The sequence below is a fragment of the Cydia pomonella genome, chromosome 9, assembly GCF_033807575.1.
Source record: "Cydia pomonella isolate Wapato2018A chromosome 9, ilCydPomo1, whole genome shotgun sequence".
NCBI lineage: Eukaryota > Metazoa > Arthropoda > Insecta > Lepidoptera > Tortricidae > Cydia > Cydia pomonella.
The window spans coordinates 10,929,614-10,948,544 of record NC_084711.1 but is presented as its reverse complement, the minus strand read 5'-3'; the positions used below and the strand labels follow the sequence as shown (position 1 = coordinate 10,948,544).

At 38.3% G+C, this 18,931-nt stretch overlaps 1 protein-coding gene across 1 annotated transcript; it reads left to right on the top strand.

Moving 5' to 3' along the window:
* The first annotated feature begins 424 nt into the window (after positions 1 to 424).
* Positions 425 to 18,224, top strand: LOC133521353 (uncharacterized). The gene is made up of 5 exons (XM_061856272.1): positions 425 to 645; positions 1,121 to 5,557; positions 14,057 to 14,346; positions 14,434 to 16,319; positions 17,161 to 18,224. Exons 2-5 carry the CDS (start codon positions 5,217 to 5,219, stop codon positions 17,641 to 17,643), a joined length of 3,000 nt encoding a protein of 999 aa, XP_061712256.1. The 5' UTR covers positions 425 to 645; positions 1,121 to 5,216; the 3' UTR covers positions 17,644 to 18,224.
* The last annotated feature ends 707 nt before the right edge of the window (positions 18,225 to 18,931 follow it).

Genomic DNA, 18,931 nt, shown 5'->3' with positions numbered 1-18,931 from the left:
TCGATAGTTATAATATGAACAAATTCCCAAAATAGTCCAAAAAGCTGCAACTACATAATAAGGCAGTAGGTAGTATATCGTACCCAAAAATTTGTTAATTTTAATGTCTATTAGATATAATATTTTTTCTAAATCTTTCGCTTCGCCCTATGCTTAAATTCCTTTATTTTCTCTCATTTATAGTTTATGATTTCTACTCTACTCACAGCCCCATTTGGATTGCTAACCATGTGTATGTATGTAAAGTAATTTAAAAAAATCATTTCAGACGACTACTAGATGAAAAAATGGGCGAGATGAAACGTGCCAGGAGCTTGCGGGGCAGACGTGCGCCTGCGCAAGACGCCGACGACGCCAGCATCGTCAACAACGAGGAGGCCCCGCCCACCAGCCTGCCGCCTGCTGCCATGCTTAGAGATGTGCCATGATCACGCCGACTTTACGTATGGGTTTTACTGTGGCTTTAATGTCCAAATTATATTCTCGGAATAGTCTACAAAATGAATGATTGAGGAAAACTTTTTACAAAAACCTCACGAAGTAAATACGTGCCTGCGTAAAGATACAATATTCGGAATAGTATAAATATATTTTAGTTATTTTTTATATGATTGATGTGATGAAGTAGGTATTATCATATACAGGGTGATTCATGAGACGTGAGCGGGACTAAGCCTACACAATCAGTAAATGTTAATGAATCGTTCACCATCATATGTAAGTAAAACAATCACGCTTTTTATCTGTTATTTAACTTTTTGTTGAGGACAAATTTGATTATCTACAATCATGGACACCCTACAACACTTAATTAACAAAGATAAAACCTCTTTAACCGTTATGACAGCACTTTGATTATGAAGAAAATAAAATGTCACACTTGAGTGAGATACGATTTTATAAAAGTAACCAGACTCCAATGACATTCAATTTGTCACTTATTATGGATAAAACAAAGAGGGTGACCATAAATGTCGTAAATAAAATAAAATAAAATTTTTGAACAGAAGAAAATTAATTTAACGTTAATCTCACAAATACTGATACGAAACAGTTACTGATAACTTACTGAATAGGCAGGCTTGATCCTGCTCACGTCTCCTGAATCATCCTGTATAAGATGCTTAATTCACAATTAAACGATAAAATCATCAAGCGTCTAGAATTAAGCACCTTGTGGTAGAAGTACACACTAAATGAATAAAGTGATTGCTGATTGCTATATTTAGTATACATAAAGCACCTAACTAAGTATAAAGAGGTTATTTATTGTCAGGGATCGGATATTCGGCTGCATACCTACTACTTATTCAAAGTTGGCTAAAGACTGATGGTCTCAATTATAAACGTCTGTCGACTCTAACAAGCCGTAGATAATAGTTTGTTATTATTTATCATTTTGACAGACAAAATTTAACAGAGTTTGGCCAAGATCATTGAATTAGGGAGTACTAAATATAGAGGCGGCTTTTACCTTATTACTTCGACCCTTCGAAATTTGTCCTGATATTCTAGGCTCGATCAAAATGATACGAGAATGATACTTGGCAGATATACTTAGTTTATAGTTGTAAATACCAATGCGTTGCGTACCATAGTTATATACCGTCGCCACTAAATAAGTCAAGGTGTTTATCCGAATATCCAATTCCTGGGTATCTATCAAGTTAGTCATATTTGAATTTAAATTTGGATCCTAAATGAAAATGTGATAATTTTTACGTGTATTTGTGTATGACATTATTTAAGTGATGCCCTGTTTGTTATATGAGAAATAAAGAGTGTATATGAGTATGTAGAAAATAAATATATGTTATACAGTACATCCAAAGGACTTATTTATATTAAAAAAAAAATATCGAACTTGTTAAATTTTGATTCAGATAACTATATGATAGGTAGTTGTGTTATTTATGAAGGAGGACAAATCAGTCCGTGTGTGTGGTGAACTAGCCTAATGAGATAAGTAAAACCAGCTATATGAGTTAAAAACCAGCGGGCTAAGCACGGTCGCATTTTTATCGTCTGTCACGATGCCTGTCACGTTCTAATAAGTATTTAAGTGCGAAAGTGAGAGGCATAGTGATAGGTGATAAAAATGCAACCACGCTGCCACCGCAGCTAAGTTTAAATGAGCTTGACAGACATGAAATAAGTAGGTGCAATCCATATGAACACAATAAAAGTAGCTATGTTTATAAATGCAAACGTGAAACCATACAAAATAATTAACTGTATCTATTACTAGTGCTATAGTAATGTAGTAATAGTGTAATGAAAATTCGTCTTTTATAAACGAAGTGTAATAATGAGAACAGGGTTATGGCCCGTTATGGTTATCCGAAAGTGGGTTGATTTTATTTTAAATTCCATACAATAATGGTACTTCCACATTGGCCGTTATAAAATGTTATTATGCAACATCGTATGACAGGGACATCGTGATAGTATTGATAGTGATTTATCTGAAGCCTATAAACACATTTAAACATTTATTCAGGGACTATAATTTTATATCCGCAACGCAGGCTTCGCCAGGTGAACACAAACTCATAATCAGCTACAGGCTTCGTCACAATACAATACAACGGTAAAATCTGTAACAGGCTTCGTCAACTTACTCTAAAAGTATACATTAAAAATTAATTAATTTATTTATTTATTAAATTGTCCCTGTCACATGATGTTATATACGTATAACATTTTATAAGACAGCTAATGTAGGAGCACAACAATAACAAGCAAGACTGCCGTTCAAGCAAGTCTTTAATCGACTTCAAAAATGGAGAAGGCAATCCATACTAGACTAGACTTGCATGTATTTTTAACCGACTTCAAGATTTCAAAAGGAGGAGGTTCTGAATTTGGTTGTATGTTTTTTTAATGTTTGTTACTTCATAACTCCGTCATTATTGAACCATTTTGAAAATTATTTTTTTGATGGAATGTATACAGATATACAGATTGGTCCCGTTGTTCCCGATTTTTCTACTTTCATCAACAAATCAAGCATTTATATAAAAAAAGTAGCATCTGATGAAGTGGAACTGCTGATGCTGATCAGAATGGAACTCTTCAACGACGCTTAGTTCCCGCTTGGCGATTTGTCGTCTTCGTTATGTTTCTTAGGCAAATTAGGTTTTCAAGACACATTTTTGTCAAGCTCGAGATCTGATGGTAGAATCTATGAGGAATCGAGGAAACTCCTCAAATGTTAAAGGCATACATATGTATAGTGATTTTTGTATTTTCTATAACAAATCAAGAATTTACATTTAAAAAAGTGACATTTGATGAAGTGGAACTACTGATGATGATCAGAATGGAACTCTTAAACGACGCATGGTTCACGTTTGGCGATTTGTCCTCTTCGCTGTGTTTGTTAAGTTTATTTTCTACAATTTCTTGTCGGGCTATAACCACGAACACCAGACTTCGCAAATAGGGTCATATTAGGGTATTCTCTTACTATCACATCATCAGTTTCTTTTTTAGAACTGTCAAAACGGTTTGCTAATATTTGCCAAGTATGTGTCAAGGTGGGTGCAGTGATAAAAAAACATGTTACCTCTTTTTCAACATAATTAGGCGTAGGACGCTGTCTTTTTAATTTCATTTTATGAAATCCAAAATCAATAATTTTTTCTTTTAGTGGTCTCCCTCATTGAAGTAGGTATTTTTTTCTTAAAAATAATTCAAGAATTCTTCGAAATGTAAATCCTAAACACCAACTTATTCACGTACCTACTATGCACCTACTATGATATAAGTCCAGATAGGTTATAGGCGTTCCAAAATTGAAGCGCTTACCTTGTACAAATTGTACAAGTTACCTTTAGTCGCGATTAGGCAACCGAGAACTGTGCACGTACTAACGAGCTCCTACAGTGGAGAAAGCGACAAGTTTATGTTTAACAACGAGTATGACAAAGATGAATGGTATGCGAAAATTAATGAACAAAATCAGATTCATTCAAAGGTAATTAAATAAACATGGAAGTATTGTTTATGCTCCTTATGTATGAGTATGTCCAGCCATATAAATAAAAAATGCAAAATTTGCCATTGATAGTTCAACCTATAGTGCAGGGAATAAAGTTGATTTTATTTTGCTTTGATTTTATTTTTATAAGCGGTGGTGGCCGAGTGGATATGACGTCCGACTTTCAATCCGGAGGTCGCGGGTTCAAATCCTGGCTCGTACCAATGAGTTTTTTCGGAACTTATGTACGAAATATCATTTGATATTTACCACTAGCTTTTCGGTGAAGGAAAACATCGTGAGGAAACCTGCATACATCTGAGAAGAAATTCAAAGGTGTATGTGAAGTCCCCAATCCGCATTGGGCTAGCGTGGGGACTATAGCCCGAGCCCTCTCGCTCATGAGAGGAGGCCTGTGCCCAGCAGTGGGACGTATATAGGCTGAATTATTATTATTATTATTATTTTGCTTGAAGATAGAACGAAACAAAATAAATGCAAGTCTGTTTCAATTGAATAGGTATGACTTAAATTTCATCAAACTAAATAATGTCTGTATGTAGGACCTTGGGCCTTCAGAGGCTATACAGAATGATCGAGAGAGTCAAGAAGGAATTTCTCATCTAGGGCAGGAATATGCGTGAAGTGGAATAGGTCCTTAATAATTAAATTCGTTGACTTTCTTTTTATACACAGTGTATTTACGATTATGTGCATGTTTACATAATAATGTTGAACAAGGAATGCCGCTAGCCTACTTCATAAGTCAGTTTTTTTACTCGTAATTTTCACGTTTCATAATCGAATGGTTACGTATTAAATCAGGCTAATGGTGTTTAATCGGGAGGATAGTAGTGTTGAAGAGTCCATGAGACGGATACCACGCTACCACTGCGTTCCCCGTATGGCGCAACATAAACTTTCATTAAATCAGTGCACATATTGGATTCTACAATGACAGCAAACTATCACGATTGATGGAGCTGTTTATCGCTTAGATAACAACAATTAGTATTATAAATGTATGAATAATCATTTTTCCAGTACGTAGTTACATTCTGAAAGGATCAGGCGTTGCCCAACTTTTTCGCTGCTCATAAATCAATTACTAAAGGTCAAACAAAGAAAAGGTGAAGGACATTTTCATTATTTAAAGGGCAATTACAATGTGTTTATAAACAGTGTTAATAACCTCGTAAATTAAAAGAAACTTAGGGACTATTGGTGTTGTAAAATGGGAAATTCTAAGTCTATTAAGAAATCTCAGAAGGAACCGGATAAGTTCTTTGAAAGGGAAAAATGGAGGGAGCAGAAACGGGAGGAGAGAAGGAAGAAAAATGCGAATCCTGGAAATAGAAGATTCGCAACGAAGGAGGGGCCAGTGCCGACGACGATGCAGCTGGCGAGCGCGCCGCGGGCGTCGACGGGACACGCGCCCGGCCCGGCGCCCGCGCACGTCCGCTCCTACGACGACGAGGCGCTGGACCACATGCGTTACCAGCTACAAAACGACTCTGAAGCCTTTTTGCTCAACAACATTCTGTTATCGGTGCAATTTTTCGAAAATTTTGAAAGGTGAGCAACAACTGATATCTTTGTTTTATTCTATTCGCATGCTTTATCAAGTCTACGAGGGTTTCAATGTTATGGCCTACTTTTACGTGAATAACAAAATGATAAAACTATTCAAAGGTTCTGTTAAGCTTACCAATCTGCTTAATCATAAAACTTAGCAAACGTCTGTAAAATTTTAAAAGGACAAACAATTATTGTTTGATAGTCTTGACAGGCGTTTATGGGTGGGTAAGGCTCACATAAATTGTAACATAACACACGGGAAATAATAACACACGATGACACTCGTAACGCATGGAACACAACACACTGAAACCTATGTTAGGTGTAGTTTACACTTGTAATGCACTATACAATTTGCACTAGGATACAATTTGAAATATAAGGCTTACGAATGTATTCTGTTGGTACTCAGTTTAGTAAATAATTTCGTAACACACGCAAGACACGTGAACAAACATACGTGAAAACAACGGTGTCAAAGTCGAGTAGCATCTTCAAATACAATGCAATTCAACTAGAAACCACTTCAATGAATCATATTTCAATAGCTGCTTTAGATGTCCAGATTTCTAATGAACTTAATTAGGTACTTACAATGAAAAATCGCCTCCAAAATGACGAACTAACAACACAACATCAGTAACGCTCCTTTTATGAAAACCAAGATATCGGACAGATTACTGATATAGTTGAACAGTTCCCTAGTTCCCAGCTCCAAAAAAGTGATATTCGAAGGTGCACCTCATAAAAATACGGCGTTGCGTGAACAAAAGATTTCCTTTGGCAGGTACATTTCCATTGCTCCTTAAGACCTAAATAAGTTTGGTATCGTTTTCGTATAAATCGGGGATGGGAATCAATAACCGCTGAACCGATTTTGATGAAATTTGGTATAGAGAGTCCCGGAGAAAAACATAGGATAGTTTTGATTTAGTTGAAAATGATACCAAACGTGACTTAGAACCTAAACTTAATAAACAATTCCTCAGACGTCGCCGTCTGAGATTATCGTCATCACAAGACCACAAAGGGGTGACATTCACAAATAATGCAATTGGCTACTTGCTTGCTCTACTTGACAGTTTTTTGTAAATAATGTCAATCGATCTTGATTTTCCTGAGGATCAAAATATGTCTATATAGGACTCATGGCATTTAAGCCACACAAAGGTCAGAAATGAGAGTTAAAGTCTAACGCTCGCACTCGACGATTGAAACGCCTCAAACAAAATTATATTGCTGTCCTAAATATATGAAAGAGCAAGAAAATTGCTATTTTGATCCTGAAATATTGCGTTTATGTATACAGGGTGATTCATGAGACGTGAGCTGGACTAAGCCTACACAATCAGTAAATGTTAATGAATCGTTCACCATCATATTTAAGTAAAACAATCACGCTTTTTATCTGTTATTTAACTTTTTCTTAAGGACAAATTTGATTATCTACAATCATGGACACCCTACAACACTTAATTAACAAAGATAAAACCTCTTTAACCGTTATGACAGCACTTTGATTATGAAGAAAATAAAATGTCACACTTGAGTGCGATACGATTTTATAAAAGTAACCAGACTCCGATGACATTCAATTTGTCACTTATTTTGGATAAAACAAAGAGGGTGACCATAAATATCGTAAATAAAATAAAATTCTTTTTTTTTTACAGTAAAAATTAAATTAACGTTAAGCTCACAAATACTGGTACAAAACAGTTGCTGATAATTTACCGAATATGCAGGCTTGATCCTGCTCACGTCTCCTGAATCATCCTGTATAGTTGTCACCCACAACTTGTGGGTGAAAGCGCTTACAAGGGAGTGTCCAATACCTTGGGTGCACTGTCACTGACACACATACAAGGGAGGACGAAATCAACATCCGAACTCAAAACACCTTACACTGCAGCGCTCCGCTCCATAAGGTGTTGGTGTCCACGCTTCTTAGTAGACGCACTAAAGTACGGATCTATAAGATCGTGATCCGCCTCATCCTGATGTTTGGGTGGGAGGCATGGACACTAACATTCAAGGAGGAGAAGGAAGATGTTAAGGAAGGTGTTAAGGAAGATTCTGGGACCTGTCAAAAGAGACGATGGCAGTTGGAGGATTCGAAAGAATGCCGAAATAGACTAATAGCCGAACCGAATATAATAGGTGAGACCAAAGCACATCGTCTCCGCTGGCTTGGCCATTTCGAAAGGATGGGTGACGATCGGGCAGTCAAGAGGGCTTACTTAGGTCGACCAACTGGACGCCGTCCTGTTGGTCATCCTAAATATCGTTAGGCGGATAGAGTGGAGGCAGACCTCCGTGAGCTCGGCGTCAGCGAAAACTGGCGTGAGTTCGCTTTGGACCGAGAAAAGTGGCGTGCTCTTATGTTGGAGGCCAAGACTCATTTTGGGTCATCGCGCCTGCCAAGTAAGAAGTATATAGTAGTCATACAATTTATTTTTCATTAAAATTTAAGGAATCGAATGGTACAATTTCCAGTTTTTCTTTTTGAAAGTAAAAAAAATATTTTGAGACTTTGGAACCTTGTATTTTTTATAATCTCAATATGTCTTTTTATATTCCACTTTTTTTTAAATAATAGATGGCTCATTTTCTATCCATTTAGCTAAATTTAGTTATAATATTCAACATGTGTCAAGTACCCAATTAGGGCTATCTTACCTACTACCCAATAGGCTAGGCTAGTTGGTTGAAATGAATCCTTCTGATCCGATGTATCTATTGTGGCAGTAATATTTATATTGAATTTGTTTTTACAAGAAAATATGAGTACTTAAAAAAACATGAACTGAGATTATATTTTTATAATCTGAATGCCACTTTCCAATTATAATTTAAAAATACATTATACGTATAAATATAACATGATGATTTGTGTTGTGATTTCCTTGCGATATAATATGTATGACAAGTTTATTGAATAGAAATTTCCCCGTAATTTTATACATTTTTTTACATTTGTTTTTCAAATTCTTACATACAAAAGTTACTTACATAGATATTTACATACTTACATATTTAGAGTAGGTGTCTATAAGATTACAAATTAAGATGTTATTATACTATTATCTTATTGGACTCCAAATAAAACAAGTTAAACATTCCGCGGATTATCTTTGTTTGGATTTACGAGTATCTAATCCACGATAAGTGGATAAAAATGACTAATCGTAATGCTTTACAGGCCATATTACGCAGTTGATAATAGGGAATTACCTTTCTCACTTTCCTCATGAGGCCTACTTAACTTACATATAAGTATACTTATTATTTGTACACCGTGTTTTTTTTGATTTCCGTTAATTTCAAGGGTGCATCCCTTTTTTTTTTTTTTTTTTTTTTTTTGTTGACGGAGTGGGAATGCATTTACGCACGGTGTGTGGGACTCGCCACTCCTTTCCCCTCTCCAGGGAAGAGGGGGGGAGAATTTAGCCCTACCCACTAAACCCACTCCGGCGTTTCACCCTCTTTGCCGTTAATGAGGGCGCACTGGGATCGATGATGACATTCACCACGGCACCCTCCGGCAGCCCCAGCTTAACGCCAGGGCACCCTCACAATGGAGGGGGGGATCAGAAACGCGTGATCCCCCGCCCCCCGACGACGTCTGTGCAATGCGGGTCCAGTGCCCGCTGGCCCTAAGGCTCGAGGCGAGCATGCGCTCTCTGCCTTTGGCCCTGCCGCCTGCGACGGAGAGGAATCGCGTCAGCAGACGTTTCTCGCTCCCTCTCCGCCTTCTCCTTCTGCGACATGACTTCTTCGCAGAAGGAGGCCACCGCTTCCCAATTCCTCTCGCTACCCAGCATCGCCGCTATTATGCTGTGTAGCGAGAGGTCTACAACCCCCGTCGCCGCCCTAAGGGCCGCTCTTTCCACGGCCCAGCGGTTGCACTCCTCTAGAGTGTGCTGGGCCGTGTCGTCCATCGCACCACATTCATGGCACTGGGGCCCCGGCTCCCTCTGTATTTTGTGCAGGTAGTGCCCGAAACAACCGTGTCCGGACACCACCTGCGTTACCCTAAATGTAAGGGCCCCCTTTCTTCTGCCCAACCACTCGTCCATTACTGGGAGGATAGCCCCTATGGTTCGGGTTCCATAATGGCTATCCTCCAAGGCATCCCTCCACCTTTGCTTCAGGCGCTCCGCGGCTGCTCGGGCCAATCTCTCTGCCTCCTCCGCATCTGTGGGCTCCCCGCGCCTCCTGGCCTCCACCCTCGCCCAGTATCTTTCAGCCAGCACCCCTGCGTCTAGTTCCCACGTCGGGGTGCCGGCAAGGAGGCATGTCGCTGCGTGAGAGGTGGTGCGGTAGGCCCTCACCATCCTCTGGGCCACGTACCTCTGCGGCCGACGGAGCAGTGCCTTCGCGCGTCTCGTCAGCCGTCCGGCCCAAATTGGTGCTCCGTAGAGCGCCATGCTCCGGACTACCCCCGCATAGAGCCGCCTACATGGGGCATTCGGTCCCGCCAGATTAGGCAACAGGCGGCCCAGAGCCGAGGCAGCACCCACGAGACGAGGAGCCAGCCTCGCAAAGTGCTCCTCAAAATTCCACTTTCTGTCCAGGACAAGGCCCAAGTACTTGATGTGGGCGTTGACCTGGACAGATTCACCCCCAACCCTCACTGCGGTGCCCTCCGGCAGCTGCCCCCACCCCCTTGTTCGCCCGAGGACCATGGCCTCAGTCTTCGGCAGGGCGACCCGAAGCCCCAGGAGTCCTATGCGCTGCACTGTAAGCTCGGTGGCCACCGCCGCCCTCCTGAAGGGTGCATCCCTGAGCTTAAATTAAGTAACTTCCTCAAAGCCACCGGTATTCTAATTAACTCCATTTCGGAGATAATCAATAATTAATTTTTATCTTATAAGATCCTTACGAGCGTGTACACTTGCCTTAGGGCCTGTTTACATAGTTATTGATTAGTGTTTAGTACGAGTTCATACATTTGCTACTAAACGTAAGTACTATCTCGGACGATCGATGTTCGAAATGTCATTGATATATCACAGTTTTCAATTGTTTGGTTGAGTTTAAATGTAATTTTCGTGTTATAACAACGCTATATGTAACATTTAATTACTTTTTATAAAAATAAAATAAATTAAAAAATAACAATTTTTGAAAATTAACTATGCCATTTAGTTTCCTTAAACGTACTTACCGATACCCCGAAGTTAACGGAATTCAAACAATCGAAACAAGTTGCACATACCTACCTATATAAATAAGTGAAACACAAACAATGGTTTCAGTAACGTGATAGTGGCTGGGGACATAAATATTGATATTATGGACTCACTAAATAATCAGTCATCTGACTATTTGCACCTCATGGCAATGCATGGGTTTCTCCCAGCAATCTCTATTCCAACACGACTTGAATCATGTCTTGACCATATATTTCTAAAATCTAACTCTCGTGCCCTTGGTGCGGTTTGCCAATGTCCAATTACGGATCATGACATCGTCCTAGCTTCAATCACTGTTTCGAACAGAACTCCCCATCGACTACGATGGACCACTAAAACCGATTTTGAAGGGGCAGCATCAGAGTTACGATCAGCGGATTGGTCGAAGGTTTTAAATTCTGTAAATGTGAACCAGGCGGTCTCTATCTTTGACGAAATCCTAGCCTCAGCTATAAATAAAAACACTAGTCGAGTAAAAATTAGCCGCTCCAAACTTAATTTGAAACCTTGGATCACTCCTGGTCTTATAAGATGCATGAAGCATAGGGATATGCTGCATAGTAGAGCACGAGCTGCGCCAAACGATATGAGTCTTCAGACTATCTATACGCGTTACAGAAACTTTTTTAACAATCTCCTGTATAATCTGAAAAACGAATATCAAAGTAAGCAATTGACTGAAGCTAGGGACAATCCAAAGAAACTGTGGCAAACAATAAAAAATGTCTGTCATACTCAACACACCAACACTTCTGTCAGTGAACTCACTGCACTCCGTAGTTCGCCTAAAGAATCACTAAACATCTGCAACCAACATTTCGTGACGGTGGGGCATAAGCTAGCTGTCGATATTCTTAACAAACTAGGGGAGGATGAATCTTCCCTAGCAGCCAAAACTACATCAAAAAGCTCAACTGCCGACTCCTTTTTCTTCCACCCAACCGACGTTTACGAAATCGACAAAATTATTTCTTCTTTCAAATCTGATGGTGCTCCGGGCCCTGATTCTGTCAAACCTCTCTTCGTCAAGGAAATCCGAAGCCTTATTATTGAACCACTAACCCACATCTGCAACCTAAGCTTGGCAACCGGGTGTTTTCCTGATCGTTGGAAATTGGCGCAAGTGTCTCCCATTCACAAAACGGGACCTAAAAATGACCCCAACAACTTCCGTCCTATATCCTTACTTAGCGTTTTTTCTAAAATACTAGAAAAAATAGTAAATAATCGCCTAACAGCTTTCCTTGATAAACACAAAATCCACTCAGATAACCAGTTTGGCTTTAGGAAAGGAATGTCAACAGAAGCTGCAGCTATACATTTAACAAATAAAATATCCTGTTTCCTAGAAAGTGATAATAAGTGTATTGGGGTATTTTTGGACCTGTGTAAAGCTTTCGACACTGTCTCAACAGATATCCTATTAAGGAAGCTGTACGCCTCGGGTATACGGGGGATTTCTCACGAATGGTTCCGTAGTTATCTGACTGATAGGCGTCAAGTTGTTAAGATTGGAGAGCACTACAGCGATCAACTACCAGTCTCTTTTGGAGTCCCGCTGGGCAGTATTCTGGGCCCTTCGCTCTTTCTTATTTACGTAAACGACATTATGAACATAAATCTAGATAGAGCTGATACAATTTGTTACGCAGACGATACCGTGGTGTTGTTCCATGGGAAGACATGGGATAATGTCTTTGATCTAGCGGAGGACGGGCTGAGAGATATTATGTCGTGGCTCAATAATAATTTATTAACTCTTAATGTAGCCAAATCATATTTTCTCACGTTTACTAAAACTAATAAGACAGTACCCATGAATATCTCGGGCAGAAGCCTACCTCTGCATATCGATAACTGTCGGAAGTCGGTGAATGGGGTGTCTCCTTGCAAGTGTAACGTTATAGTTAGAGCTGAAAAGGTAAAATATCTGGGTTTATTGATTGACGGCAATATTTCATTTAAACACCACATTTCAGCACTAAGTGGAAGAGTAAGGAAATGTATATATATCATAAAAAAAGCTTCGCTGTTGCACCTCAGAGCAAGTGCTACGGCTTGTCTACTATGCCCTCTGCCAATCAATAATCCAGTATGGCATCGCAGTCTGGGGCAGTGCCGCAAAAACCACACTTATAACGCTGGAGAGGGCTCAGCGTGCTGTCATCAAGGTCATGCTGCGCAAACCTCTTTTTTACCCAACGAATTCCCTTTACCGGGACTCGAAACTCCTAAGCGTGAGACGGTTATATGTGTCTAAAGCAGTAGCTCAAGCTCATGTAATTATTGGCAAATTGCCTAACATTACACAGCTGCTGACCAAACGGAAATTTCGAGTCCCCACTCCAAAATATAGATCAGCCCTTGCAAAGCGGTCGCCACATTTTATGCACCTACGTGTATTTAACAATGTTTGTAAGGTACACGGCAACTGTAAAAATGTGGCTTGTGTCGTTAACATATCACGAAACGGAGGCTCTTCTTGTACCAAGTTAACGAGTTAACGCACGCGCACACGCACACGCACACACACAAACACACACACACACACACACACACACACACACACACACACACACACACATATTTGTATAGTAGTTTCCACCGTTTTGTAATGTATTTTAGTGTGTTGTTATATTTTAGTTTTTTAATCTTCTCTTTCTGATTTGTAACGTCTGTACCTATTTGTAACGTCTTTATACTTATTGCCAATGTATTGCACTCAAGGGTCCCGAGATACAGGCTCAGCCTAGTTTGGGGTCCGCCAGTACACCAATTATGTTTTTCTGTGTTCTGTATAGAAATAAATAATTTTAATTTTTAATTTTTTTTTTAATTTTAAGTCTCACTCTCAACAATCGATAATTCCATTTGTATTAAAAAAAAGAAATTTTGCTGCGTGCTTCACCAAGAGGCATATTAGAGTTAAAATGCATGACTAACATGATAAGATAATGTATTAAATAGTGCAATTGAAATTTTAAATACAGCTAAGTATGGCTATAATGCCCCAGCTAGATAATGCTGCTTTTATAATGGACATATTTTGCTCTGAAGATTTAAAAGATCGTACCGAAAGATATTGTCAATGGACGGAAGTGATAAAAGAAATAATGGTACAAATCACATTGATAACGACAGAACTTGTTTATTAGCTTATCACTGATGTCATTAGCCGTGATTTCATTAGATAAGAATTAATCGTTAACGTTATGCTATCGCTGACTTACATATACTTTTTTTGTAGAATATTTTCAAATTATCATGTTATAAATGTTGGTGATGTCATTGGTTTCAGAGAGATGTGTCAAATCAAGAACAATCCAATGAGCGAACGCGAGCACGGCATCGACGAGGCGATGGTGCGGCACCACAAGCACGTATTCTTCGCGGATAGGCTACAGGAGTGCGTTCAAGAACATGTATATTACCGCAGGCAACGCGGACACCGCGAGCCGCTGTTGGCTCCCAGACTATATGTCATATACGACAATATCGAGGCCAGGGAGCCTGGCGATACGTCTGACTACAGCGCTGTCCTTGATGCACCTTTCTATAAACTACGTGTAGAGGATTGCAGGGAGCCAGGTAGGTTGGTTATATGTCCTGAAATTTAAGCTTCATTCATACACATCTAAATCTCATGAAACAACTAAAGTTATTCTTTTTTTACAGGATATGTAAAGTTGAAGAAACTTGAAGTATTAGAAAGCTGTCTATCAAAAGAAGCACAAGAAGAAGAACGCAGAGACTCGTTTATGAATTCAGATGACAGTCTATATACTGATTCAGAAAAAGAGTCGAATGGATCAGACGACATTCCGTCAGTAGGTAAAGGAGAAGAGTTACTCCAAAATCTTAAAAATAAGATTGAGTCCAAGAATGCAAGTACTTTTATTATACCCAACGCTAAAATAAATCAACATATTGTAAATGATACAGGAAGGAGACGCAGTGGACCAATAAAACCGATAACTTTACCTGGAAATATTTCAAATATGAAAGCTATAAAACGAACAACTTCGTCTCTGCTTGAAGAGATTGAAACAGAAAATACTTTTAAAGTAGAGCATAAAGATAAAGAGACAAACGAAATTAAAGGTAGGAAATCAATTCTAAAGACATCTCGAAGGCTGAGCGGACCTGTCAAGGATATTAAAATCATGGGAAATCCGATACGTCTTGACAGTACAATTGCTGAAGACACAGAGACGTCGGGCTACCGGTCCACATCTAGCAGTAGACAAGAATATGAAAATGATTCTGACTATGGATATTCTACGATCAAAGAATCTACAACACCGAAAAAAGTAGAGATAACCAGTCAATCTAACTACGCTCTTAGCTCGGGAGTAGTACCAGATGAATGCTGGACATCAGTTCAAATCCGCTCCTTTGAAGACTGGAGTGAAGACGAGGATGAAGAAATCGATGATGCAGAATCAAAATTGTCGCCATGTAAAAATCTATTCGAAACCCATCATTACTTAACATCTACATGCTTTATGGCGAACTTTGTTGACAATTTTATGATAAAATTGGGATCAAGCCTAGGACTGACTCCTGACTCTGTGAACAATGCTATGACGCAAGGAGCTAGTATATACTGTGACATGATAAAAAATGGCGTTAAAATGACATATGAAGTATTTCCCGCTCTTTTTACTTCGTGGCCAAATGCAGCTAATAGATGGATTATACGTGAAAGGAGAATAGTCACAAATCCTCGAACCAATTTTGCATATCAATGGCCGTCAAAAAATATTGTCAATAAAGCTATTAATTTTGGATGCTTGCTTGTACCCATTGGATTCAGGCCAAAACGAGGATTGAACCCTGATCAGAAGTTGCAGTGGCGAGTTACATTTCCTGCCGCCGAACGTTACCTAGAGAGCTGTTTAGCGCATGCCCACCTAAGATGTTATTTGTTTGCACTAGTGTTGCATAAGACTTTTATGGAAAATCAAACCTCTAAAATAGGCATAGACGCAAATCATTTGAAAAATCACTTATTCTGGCAATGCGAAGACAATTGTGCAAGGTGGCCGGAAGACCGCCTAGGTGAAACCTTTAAATTGTTCATAGACACTTTTTACAGCAATTTCACACAAGGAAGATTCCCAAATTACTTTATTGATAATTGCAACGACTTTAAAAGTATACCCAATCCTCTATTACGTGAAATACAACGACAATTATTTGATATTAAAGAGTCTCCGGTGATGCACATGCTTTACGCTCTAGAAAAAGTTAAATACACTAAAAAAGAGTTTTACCCAAAATTCAATTGCCTTAAACTCTATGAAATCTTGACATGTAGAAATCCTTTGCGAATTCTGAATCCAAACCTCAATGTGCCTCTTTCAAATCGCAAAACCAGCACGGATACTGAAGACGAATGGGACAATAGGGGCATGGGAAAAAAGTACGACAAAAACTATCTGTGGAATAAAGAAAGGCATCGACAAATACAAGACACAAAACGTAAAGGACAAATGTATGGCAAGAAACATAAGACGGACGGAAAAAGTGAAAAGCACGAAATTCAAATTGATAAAAATGTAAGTATCTACATATATACACCGTGTTTTTATTGAATTTGGTTAACCTCGGGGTATCGGTAAGTACATTTAAGGAAACTAAATGGCATAGTTAATTTTCAAAATAATAATGTTTTATTTTAATAAGAAGTAATTAAATGTTGCTTAGAGCGCTGTTGCAACACGAAAATTACATTTAAACTCAACCAAACAATTGAAACTGTGATATATTAATGACATTTCGAACATCTATAAAAAAATATTATGGATAAATAAATAAAATAAATAAATATTATAGGACATTATTACACAAATTGACTAAGTCCCACAGTAAGCTCAATAAGGCTTATGTTGAGAGTACTTAGACAACGACATATATAATATATAAATATTTATAAATACTTAAATACATAGATGGATTATCTCCGAAATGGAGTTAATCAGAATACCGGTGTCTTTGAGAAAGTTCTTAATTTAAGCTCAGGGATGTCAGCTGAGGGATTTTTTTCCCTTGAAATTAACGGAAAAAAACACGGTATATTATATACATATAGGCTGCGTGTGCATATTAAGAGGTGTGTCGTCTTTCATAAGGATCCGTTCGTATATTACAACGCGCACGTATAGGTACATACATACGCAAGAATCAGGTGTGCACAGGCCTTAAGTATGGTCCGTGAGCTGTAAAAACACTCGTCATTAATAGCGTTTACCGTGGATGATCAAAATTAAAAATAGGAGAATGTATTCCCCAAAATTACCTACTCTTTAACATCTCATGGACTTTATTTTCTACTAAGTAGTAGGTAATTTGCGTTATAATCGCATATTTTTACATAAATTTTGTTTATTTCCTTTGCAGAGAATTTTGCCGAAGAAAATGGAGTCAGAGCGAAGACGTCTGGTGTTTGAGTTTTTCATTCCTCACTTCATTGCAATGGCTCGCTCCAGCGAAACATTCGGCGATATTCGTCAAGCATTAATCTACTTGGAGCAAGCACAAAGGCTTTGCATGCTTCTGATGGAAGAGCCCGCTGGTGAGATTACCGCGAATGGTTACCTAGATGTTATTCGCGACAAACTGACGGATTGCCAGAGAAAGTTGGTGAATCAAGTCGGTTACAGATTGACACCGAGAAGTGAAAAGCAAGTAAACCGCAAAGCTAATTCTCACGTTCATCCCATTCGCAAACCACGCCATCGGTTCGAGCACATTATAAATCAGGATTCACCGACTGACAGTGCTGGCATCCCTGCCTTTACTTTCGCGGACATTGAGTACTCTGGGAAGTCTAGTGCTTTAAATTTAACAGAAACTTATGATGCTGATGAATCTAAATTGTAATTTAATCTTTTAATCGTCTCATGTGGATATACCTGGTTAATAAAATAGACCGTAACTAAAACATTTTATTTGGCTTATTGGGTATTATTTAACTCGTCAAAGTGAAAGATGTTACAGGCGAATGTGATGTGGCGTTCCGTGGCCGTATCATATACCTACATATAAACTATTTATAAATACCTACATGTAAATCTTCTAATAAATTAATTTGAATCTGGAAGCCACGTTACATTTGTCATTTTGAGGAATTGAATAAGTCCTCGGTTAAGCACAGTAATTAATTAATAATATATTGGTAGTGTCGATTAAAATTATAAATAAGAATCTCTAAATATTTTAAAAAGGTTGTATATCCTCATCATTAAGTATCAGTGCAAGGCTTACCCCCTTATTCATAAACGTCTACTAAATTTAACAAGCCGCTAATAATCGTTTGTACCTTTCCGACGTATTGATATGATGGAAAGTGACAAACGATTATTAGCGGCTTGTTAACTTTAGTAGACGTTTATGAATAAGGGGGTAGTCTTTTTTGTATTTTTTATGTAAACTGTAAATAATATACTAAATGTGAACTAAGATACTTCTTCTTTTCTTTTAACCTTATCAATTTATTCTGATTATCTACAGTGGTATTTAAAATTGGTTAGTGGGTTACTGGGTTAGTGTAAACATTAGGGGAGTGCTGCGTTGCGTGCGTATCGATGACTACCTTTAAATTTTCTTGTTATAATATCAGTCGCAATAATGCTCATTAGATATAATTATTGAATCATAGAACAACACTCATATTTATATATGATATTGTTCTCATTTTATATAAATGATTATCTAATAATGTTTAGCATAACATTATTTAATATAATGCATACTTATTTCTTATAAGTAATTAACTTATTTATGATATAACGTTTATCTCATCTAAAGTACAATTGGTGATATAATGCATTATATGCATAATACCAGATTTCTTACCCACTAAAATGGATCCCAACAAAAACATTTTCATGTAAAATGTTGCCAAGATGAAACCATATAGCTCGCATTGTCAAAATGTTATCATATCTCTAGTAGAACCAAGCTTCTAACTCTACACTTGAGTCAAAATATGAGTTTGGCCGTTTCGCTACAGTCACATGGGCGTAATATGAAAAATGTATTCTCTCTTCTTTTTTTAATATTATACAATACTTCTTGTAGCAATGAAACGGCCAAATAACATATTTTAAATAAGGTGTAGAGTTTCTGAAGTTAGGGCCTGTAGAGTTAGAAGCTTGACTCTACAAGA

What these genes read in the sequence shown, in the direction of transcription:
- LOC133521353 (XM_061856272.1), top strand. Translation starts at nt 5,217, where the DNA reads ATGGGAAATTCTAAGTCTATTAAGAAATCTCAGAAGGAACCGGATAAG. An exon ending in TTTTTCGAAAATTTTGAAAG is followed by an intron (nt 5,558 to 14,056) that starts GTGAGCAACAAC and finishes CATTGGTTTCAG; the next exon opens with AGAGATGTGTCAAATCAAGA. An exon ending in AGAGGATTGCAGGGAGCCAG is followed by an intron (nt 14,347 to 14,433) that starts GTAGGTTGGTTA and finishes CTTTTTTTACAG; the next exon opens with GATATGTAAAGTTGAAGAAA.